The sequence below is a fragment of the Lampetra fluviatilis genome, chromosome 1 (assembly GCF_964198595.1).
Source record: "Lampetra fluviatilis chromosome 1, kcLamFluv1.1, whole genome shotgun sequence".
NCBI lineage: Eukaryota > Metazoa > Chordata > Hyperoartia > Petromyzontiformes > Petromyzontidae > Lampetra > Lampetra fluviatilis.
The window spans coordinates 20,490,213-20,500,030 of record NC_136275.1 but is presented as its reverse complement, the minus strand read 5'-3'; the positions used below and the strand labels follow the sequence as shown (position 1 = coordinate 20,500,030).

The 9,818-nt window shown below is 43.9% G+C and overlaps 1 protein-coding gene across 1 annotated transcript; it reads left to right on the top strand.

Annotated features, from left to right (window-relative positions):
- Positions 1–2,604: 2,604 nt before the first annotated feature.
- Positions 2,605–7,904, top strand: LOC144936598 (mitogen-activated protein kinase kinase kinase 14-like). Its single transcript, XM_078863828.1, has 5 exons — positions 2,605–2,763; positions 4,554–4,688; positions 5,975–6,104; positions 7,051–7,183; positions 7,790–7,904. Exons 1-5 carry the CDS (start codon positions 2,605–2,607, stop codon positions 7,902–7,904), a joined length of 672 nt encoding a protein of 223 aa, XP_078719954.1.
- Positions 7,905–9,818: the final 1,914 nt, after the last annotated feature.

The window sequence follows — 9,818 nt, the reverse complement described above, 5'->3', positions numbered from 1 at the left end:
CTTGCACGAAGAAGGCCTTCCCAAGCCGTCACCATCCCTCGTGGTCCCATGATTCCACCTGTTACCTGTGCACGGACCAACTTCATCGCTACGTCTCCTCGGTGGATGTCCAAGCACACATCGTTACCTACGATTTGAAAAGAGTACCTAACCCGGTGGCTTAAGGCTTGTCATGTGAACCTAAATTATTTTAAGGAAAAAAGAATTAAAATATGTGAGTAGTAATACATTTGCATAGTCACCATGCATTTTGTGTCCATGCTGTAGTTGATCATTTGTTATATATTTTCGATTTTTTTGCTCTGATTTATAATGTTTTCATTATTGTACACTATTTGATGTTGTTAGCTGTTGCTGTTTTGGTGACCCAGGTTACTCTTGCAAATGAGACAACCCTGGCCTCTTGACTTCTGACTTTGATAAATTTGTGCTCACAGATTTCACCAACCCACGCTGAATAGCACGGTTAAGTATAGTCAGATAACCCCTCATGACCTGCACGGCTTGGGGAGGCCTTCATCCAGCAGTGGATTGACAAAAAAGGGCGCTACTACAACCAATAAGATTCCTAGTTTTATTTTGTTTTGAGTTAAATCGCGTAAATATAAATGTGTTGGCCACACGCCATCACCTGACACAGCCAATTAGTAAGGTTTATCCCTTGGCCAAAACATGCCAATTAGCTATTATTGCAGCACTGTGATGGCGAGTAAACCCACAAAATTTTTCAATTGAGTAAAACCAGCTTCATCAGGCGATTTGCCAGAATTGTTGAAGAAGTCTTCCTGCTTCTGGTCTTAAATAGAGCAAGATGACGTCATCACTGTGAGCCTATCAGGTGCAAAGATCACAAGGCGGGTTTATTGGAGTCTTATAAATTACCTTGAATGATGTTAAGGCTCGCAGTGATGACATACTCTTGCTCTGTTTAAGACCAGAAGCAGAAAGACCTCTTCACAATTCTGGCATATCGCCTGGTGAAGCTGGTTGTAATTACAGGCGAAACGTACTCAATTGTAAATGTTGTAGGTTTACTCGTCATCACATCGGTAGTGCTGAACTAGTAACTAATTGGCACATTTTGTTCACATCACAAACCTTACTAATTCGCTGTGTCGGGTGGTGGTGGGTTAACGACACACATTTACGCAATCGAACCCAAAAGCTTTTATTATGAATAATATTGGTCACAAAAGCCACGTGTTAGTTTTTTTGTGGTTGGATCTCATGGGTAAGAGAGTTCCACATACCTTTTATATGCTACAGGTAATAGCGTAGCTTTTGTAGTAGGTTTGTACATGTTGTCAAAGCAGTAAATTCATAATTTTTTGTGCTGTTTGACACAGGCTTCGAGATCCAATGGAACCATGCACGACGCAGTTCTTGGAGCCTCCGGGCCATTAGGCAATGGCCGAGGAGATGGCGATGACCCCAAGCGACCTTTCGTCCCTAAACTTAAGCAGGCGTGTGAGGCTTCTGGTGATGACGATATTGGAAAATCTCCGGACAACTCCAACTCCAAAGGCAGAGGCAGATGCCCATCTCTGCCAAGCGATCGAAGCAGCCAACGTCCTAACTTTGGCAGTAGATCTCAGGATGGAGATGATAACATTCCTATTGGGATCCCAGAGAAAGACGTACCCGTTGCATCTCATACCCCCTGGGATCATCGTAGTTTTTCACTCGCCAATGCAGAGTTATCCAAACAGCACCGTTGCAACGATACGGTCAGTGCATCTTTTATTTTACGCGCAATTAATCGATGTATATATAATTACATGAGCAATACATTATTTAAATGTTTCAGTCCATCCAGATGAATATCATTGAGCAACGGTTGAGCAGGAAAACTATGTATTAGTTTGACCATCTGATCTTCATCTGGTTTCATGAGATGGGGCCAGACTGATGCCCAGAATAATCAGATCCAGAAGGTCAAAACCAGCCTTGAGATTACTTGTTTAAAAAAGGTTACTGGATAATAAGCAGGCACATAGGCAGATGGACTAAAAATATAAATATTTAAGTGGAGAGACGGACGTTTTATTTTACAACATTCAATGCTCCATAAAAACACTTAATTTCTATTCTAAATTAGTGTAATGACAGTAGTCAACCTACGGTGTGAGTGGACTAGTGGCCAAGGGAGATAATGATAGGGGAGTCAGCTGGGAGAGCGAGTGGTCTAGAACCAGCGAGAAGGTTCAGGAATGGGGGCGTTGCCTCGGACCGTATATAAGGGAGATGCGCAAGAGACTCGGGGCTATTGCAGTGGGGGCCTCCGGCCCTCAGAGTGTGAGCAAGTGGCTCCTCAATAAAGAAACCATCTCAAGACAAGTGCATCGAAGACGTCTTTACATTAGCAACAAATATTTATCACTAATGTACTGTGTGTAAATATTGCATCATTACTGTTAATGCCTGACCATTATTGCTTCACATCTTTTCAACACCCAGGCACCTCTAGAAACCTGTGGAGCAGATACTGGAAAGCGACTGGAATCTCTCGACGAACCTCCAACAGATGCACCAAGTGGCAGCACTCCCTGCTTAAATTTCCAGGGGCAAGGTGCAAAACCGAAGCATGAGAATGCCCACAAGCGAATGCTAAAGACTGTTCTGGCACCTGAGCAGCCGTTGAAAACTAACCTAATCGTTGGCGTGATCGACGGGAATGCGCAACACGTGAGGAAGCTGGGACGCCAAATCGCCGATCGCAAGTTTCAAGATAACGACAATGCTTACTGTGGTGTTCTCAATCAGGTTTGGAGCCGTTATAAAAAAAAAAAACATGTTTTTGTTCAATATATATGTATACTAGCTTTACTACCCAGCTTCGCCCGGGACTTGGATTCACCACGCCCGTCCACCTTTGTCTCCCCAGTGGCAATGTTCACACGCCACACCAGTTACTCGTTCGAGGCTGAGTCGACCTAGGGGAGGCCCAGGACCAAACTCGAGTCGCCGGGTTCATAGCGCAGCGCGCTAACCACTAAACTACCGCTCCCCCCACACATAATGTACAGTCTGGAAAGTACCCACATGGCAAATTTCAAGTTTCTTGCATGTCGGGAAGTACGCTAAACATTTCGAACAGACACACATATTTACAAATTTCCCTTTTATAAAAAAAATATATTAAGGTTACATGCTTTTATCAAACGGGGGAAGAGTTTTTGAAGAATGCGCCTGTCTAAAAAGTTTTTTTTCATAATTTCAAATCCTAATTAAATCCTTTATATTAAGTTCACTTGCTTGCGCGCTTACGACCGTGCAAATCTTTCGGTCGTTTTTTAACCCACTTCCCGTGATCCAATCGAGCTGACATTTTGCACACAGACTCGTTGTGCGTGACAATTTATTTTCGTGAAAAAAATTTCCATAACTTTACACTTTTTAGGAATTTTTTTTTATATTTAATTACCAATTGCTTAATGGTGGCAGGCAATCATCTGACCCATAGGTGGCAGCCATCTCAAGCCAGAGGACGAGAGGACTCTAGCCGCCACGCATATGAAGGATTTATAGTGAAAAACTTTGTTTTTACAGGTACATTTTTTCACATTTGACTTCAAAGTCCCTCTGGAGTTGGAGTGATGGGTCCCTGCCATAGGAATGTGGACTTTCCACCACTGGCTCAGGGCTCCTGACAGGAGAGTACTGCCCCATTGAGAAAATATTGTGACAAAAAAGTGAGAAAAAATTTTGACACTAAAAAGTGTCTTCGTGTTCAAATGACCATTGGGCCGTACTCTTATCAGTCATCCTGAGGCAATTGTAAAAATACTCTTTGGTTCTTTCGGTAAGTCACTTAGGTATAAAATAAATTAAATCACGACGTTTCGATTGCAACACAGGCAATCATCATCAGGTGTTCATGAAGCCATTCAGATATATAAACATGGATGTAACTTAAACCGAGAAGATGGCTACGAATTGAGCAATCATTGGAAGGATGTTATTAACCAGGTAAAACCCTAACTGCTTTGTATTGGTTGTCGTCTATCATATCCACCTGGTACTACTACACCACGCAGTGCTCGCCCTCCCCCTACTCCACACCCCCTACCCCTCCCTCTCCCCCCTTGCTCCTCCCCCTTCCTGGCCTGTATAACCTCTTACCACGGCAACTTTCTCTCCCACCTCAGCAAAAAACGTATTGCTGTGGTTTTCCCACCTGATGATGATTGCTTGTGTTGCAATCGAAACATCGTGATTTTATTTATTTTATTTTCTACCTACGTGACTTTACCGAGAGAAACCAAAGAGCATGGATCCCTGCAGTCACGAAAACTTCAAATCTAAATTGTAAAAATGGCATGTTCTTATTGTGATAACATATCACTCTATAGCAATACAATTTTGGCCTTGCTAAGCAGTGGTTCTTATGTAATTGACCCTGGAGGGGATGATAAAATGCTTAGTTGATCTCCAGCCGAGATATGAACTCTCATCTTTCCACTTGTGGGTGAATCGCACTGCAGCTCCTGCCCCACCCCCGCCCCGCTTTGCTGGACATGCCTGTGTTAATGGCACGAATGTTGTCTTCTTAGTGGCTCAAAGCTAAAGATGGAAATTACCGTGAAGGAAAGGAATGGCATAGAGGTAACCTGCTGGGAAGAGGAAAATTTGGGACCGTCCACGTGGGAGAAGATGCTGAAACCAGAAACGCATTTGCTGTGAAAGAGGTATTTGCAGCACAGTCGTACACCCGTGTGGGCATGTTGACACTGGTTATGTATATATAAAATGAGCAGTGCTCATACACATGGGATGCCTCGTAAAACTATTATTGTCCTTAAAACAAACTCGTGCAATTCCCTAATTAATGCATTAGGATGGTGTGTGTGATGGAGCGGTGTTACGGTGACTAGCAGACTGGAAAACTGAATAAAATTCCTGGCCATGGGTAACATATGTGGCACTGGTATCTCCCCTAGGTTGGCTCTGAGCACCTAATGTGCACGTAAATATTTGCCCTGGCACAAATTAAGGTGACCAATGTGATGCACTCCCTTGTGTACCACACTAGTCTTAATGGACCTGTCTTTTATTCCAGGCCAGGGGTAACGCAGGTAGCGAGTGATTTCTGATACATTCCTGGGTCCCCTCTTTTACTCACATGCAATGACCAGCTTGGTCAATGACCCTTTTTTACCAGTATCAACATATGGTGTTTGAACATCTAAACACCTGTTTTATTGCCAGAAAGGGTAAAACTTATTCTAATTTCCCGTGTTTTCGATGCTCACCCCGAGCTATAAATGCTCTGATAGTGGCATTGTCTTTGTGCTGTTCGCCTTTTGGTGTTCTCTGGTCTAACACTGGTTGAGACTAGGCTCTAAAGAAAGCTGTCTCTGGTGTAGGCCAATTAGTTTCAAAGACAATGCATCTATTATTAGAGCATGTTTGTTTGCATGTTCACCACAAGTACGTGTGGTTACTGCAGACTTGATTCCTTGCAAAAGGTTTCTATTTGGTGTTTGAACATCTTAACACCTGTTTTATTGCCAGAAAGGGTAAAACATAGTCTTATTTTTTCACAGCTTGGTTAAGTATGGTCAGCCCACGTGGGGATGCGTTCCTCTAGCATTGGATTGAAAAATGGATGTTATTGTTAACAATTTTAATTATGTGGACTATTAACAAAACCCGAGTAAATGCAAATTCCCCAAACTCCACGTGAGATACAAACTTTAATACCCTGTCATGGCTTTGTTGGCTGCCACTGTAACCTTACTCAGTGGTCACGCAAAACTAAAAACCTCCGATGAATCATGTGGGTGCGGTAAAGCCGTCATTCAGCAAGGGCTGCATTTTATTTAGATATTCATTATTGCATACTCCACAACTGATTTGCGAACATTCAAAGGGAAAGTAGTTCTCAGGGCATGATGCAATATTTTCACTTTTTCCTTTCCCCTTGTTGGTTACGTTTTACTGATCGAGCGGTTTCTGTTACTGTGCTTTTCAGATGCATCTGAAGGACTTTCGGAAGGATGAACTCGAGATCTGGGTTGGCTTGAACCACCAATCCATTGTGCCACTCCTGGGGGTTGTCATAGAAAGGACCAAAGTGTTCATGTTCATGAAATACATTGAAGGTATACATTGTGTGCAGATACAATTACAATGGCACACGTGACTATTTTCAGTTACTTAGATTTTACAAGTTTTAAATGATTCTTTAAATACATATCTGTTCCTATAAATGGGGAAAATGCGTATGTAATAGGTGAGGGGCAGTGGTTAGGGCACTGCACTTTTGAATGCACGGCAAACCCGAGTAAAATTCTTCACCAACAGTAAATCAGTGGCGAGTGATGTTTGAATCAGGCTCGCCCCCTCCTCCCCCATCACCAATCTGCACTATCTTCTTGGTTCTTTCGGTAAAGTCACGTAGAAGGGAAATCATAAAATAATAAAAATAATTAAAAAAAAGACGCTGTCTTTCCGACAGACCTGTTCTTCACCTGAGGACGGCTGCTTGCGTTGTGGCCGAAACGTGAGAATTGTATTTTATGTTTAATTTGTATTATTTTATTATTTCCCTTCTACGTGACTTTACCGAAAGAACCAAGAAGATGAATCCCTGCAATCACGAAAGCTTTAAATCGAAATTCAAACTGCACTAGTTGGCACAGTGAGGTATGGGTCAAATATTCCCCATTACCCGACACCTCATGGGGAAGCCTTCATCCAGCAGTGGATGTACAAAGGGTTGTAAATTATCAATAGGCTGACATGTCAGGCCATTTTCTTTCACTCTTCTGCTCTGAACAAGGGCCTTTGCCCAAAACGTCCACCTGTTATAAAACATGTGGTCCACAAAATGTGGCTCTGAAAATCTGAAAAATAGTCAATAACTACATTTATTTAATGGAAATCTCCTTTGTGTTCCTCAATATATTTTAAAATATGCAATGGATACAACGGTCGCGTTTCAGCATTGGGTTAATGTTATTCTGCGTTCGAAACAATTTCCATACATCCACCGTAAACGGGAGTTCCACTCGTTATATTTCTTCTGTCTGCACCCCTGATGTACAGGTGGCACGCTTGCTGAGCTGATCAACAAGGGTTCACTCGATGAGCAAATGGCCCTTCACTACCTGGAGAAGATACTGATTGCCCTGGAATACATGCACAATAAGCGCTGCATTCATCGAGACATAAAAGGCAGGTCTTACTCATCCAATCTGACATCACAAAGATCACATTGTACCTCGAACACAAGATTAATCTAATTGGATGTGTTGTCTCTGGTTCGTAAAAACAAAATTGAGACTGCGTTGGAATTGTTGCAACAGCACTAATTATAGGCTGATGTTTTCAGTAATGGCTCTTCTTTCTTACTCCACGGTAGAGCCATTGACATCATGTAATTGCATATTTTTTTCTGTTGTATAGCATTGTTTTGGCATTTGTTGTTTTCTTTTTCCGATACTCTTGTAGTGAGTCACTTCTGAGACACTATTATAGGAGGCAGCAACGTTTACTTTTACACACTGTTCACACACGAGATAACTATTTACAGGTCAGAGCAGCCAACATGCTGTCTGACCCACGATGCCTTAAATAAAGACGTAGACGTAGCACCTCGGGTTCCATTCCACCTGTAGACAGCCCAGATTCAGACTCGGGGCTTCCCTTGTATGCCCCTTAGCGTGGCCTGGCTCCGCCCTCGGCCACGCCCCCTTCTGGAACCATCCAAGAGGTTCTGGGCCGCCTTCCACGTGCCACCTGCCCAGCTCCGCCCTTAACCACGCCCCCATCTGAAACCCTCCAGAAGATCCTGGGCCATGCTCCCCTTGTCCCCTCGGTCACCTTTGCCCTACATCCCTCACCCCGACCCATCACGTGCTTCGCCCCTCTCCGCCAGCAGCCAGTACCACGCCCCCTAGTGACCCACTACGTGGCATTACCTGCTGTGCTGGCGGTGTAGCTGCTATACCATGCTCTGTCGGTAGGACTCTTATGCCCCTCTCTGCCAGTAGCCAGCACCATGCACCCTAGTGACCCGCTGCGTGGCATTACATGCTGTGCTGGCTGCTACACCCACATTCCCTCATTCTACTGTACCTAGCGCTACGCGCCGTAGTGATCTATTCTATGTCACTACACTCGTAACAAAATCAATCTCATGGTTTTTAAGATGTATATTTGTTTATGCTATGAGCAGCATTTTCCTTTTGAAAGAAAGTTTTGGTTGCTGTCGGGCCAAAGCACATGTTGTTACGGCACATGTTAGGATTAAGCGTTGTAGTGCATACGAATTAACGGCGTTCGTTTCACCTAGACGACGGAAGGTGATGCCCTATACGCAAGAATATAATCGTAGTGCATGTGTTAGCATTTGCCAACCAGTACTGAACATTCATTGTGGCTCAAAAACAATAACATTCCAAAAGCAGCACCCAATTCGTGTAGAGCAGTAGATTACTTTTCCTTTATTGTTTTGTCACATATGGAATGGTCTCTGAATTGTAATTCCCGAGAGTAATTCATATTTTTTTTATTCAAAACTACGTAAAATATCGAATTGTTTTTTCACAAAATTTGCCTATTTCCAGCTCTCAAGATTAATAATATTTGTTTGATTTACCATGCGAGGAACATTTTTCTGTGGCGGGACACATGGGTTAAGTGTAACCCCTGCTTTGTAGATTAAGGTCACTTTACGGGTCTCTGTCGTAAGTTTTTCTCATGTCTCTTTACTGCTGGCCATTTGCAGAATGGCCAATGCAGTGCTCTGCGAGAGTTTTCAGTGACCTAATACAGCACGGTTGTAATGGGATGTAGAATGAGAAAAATGAATTACCCTTGTTGTGTATCAGCTTTGTATCATTGGACACGGGATACACAGCTGGAGCAGAGGGTGGGTGGGAGGGGAGGCGTGATGACGTTTGCGCAATACACTAACCCCGCTGCAGGTGATGTTATCACGCAGATGTGCACAGTAACGTCACCACCGCCGCATTCTTGCCCGCTCGCACGCGTGCCAGCCAGCCAGCCAGCAAAACTTTTGTTTCGTCTCGTATTATCGCTCTCCAATGTGTGTTCGGATACCGCCCGCCGTTTGGCATGTCCAACGTTTGACTCTACTTGCTGCGAGATCCTGAAGATGCTGCCAGTACTTGGAGCGAAACGCCGGACAACATAGCTGAACAAAGGTGCATTTACGACCACTAAAATATATCGGAGAACTGCGCGGCGCAGCCACGAAAACGTATGCTCGGTAGTAAACTTGTCTTTGTCCCCTGCTAATTTTCAACTCTCACACTGATCGTGCAACTGCCCTCTGTGATCAATGTCCAGCCGAGAACATGCTGCTGTCACCGGACAAGCGGGAGCTGGTCCTCTGCGACATGGGCTTCGTGAAGATAGTCGGGCACGGGGACGAGCGGGTCGCCGGCACTATCACACACATGGCGCCCGAGGTGCTCATTAAGGCGTACTCGTGCAAGGTGGACGTGTGGAGCGCCTGTTGCACCTTACTTCACATGCTCACCGGCAGGCCACCCTGGGTGGCCAAGCATGGAAATAATAAAGAGGAAATAAGGAAGCAGGTAAGCGGGATTTGGGTAAATTCCAAAGTCGTATTTCACTTCACACTTCACTTTCTTATTACAATATTCCTTAAGGGCGTCCGTACTTGTTCTCTGCAATATTGACGTTTTTGTCTTTGTTTTGTTGGGACCGTGTTTCACGCACCACGGATCTCCCTCGTAAAATAGCTGGGGAACTGGCTAAATGGGACCATCCGTGTAACAAATCAAACAGACTTAAACTTACACCTACCTCCACATGTATCAAAT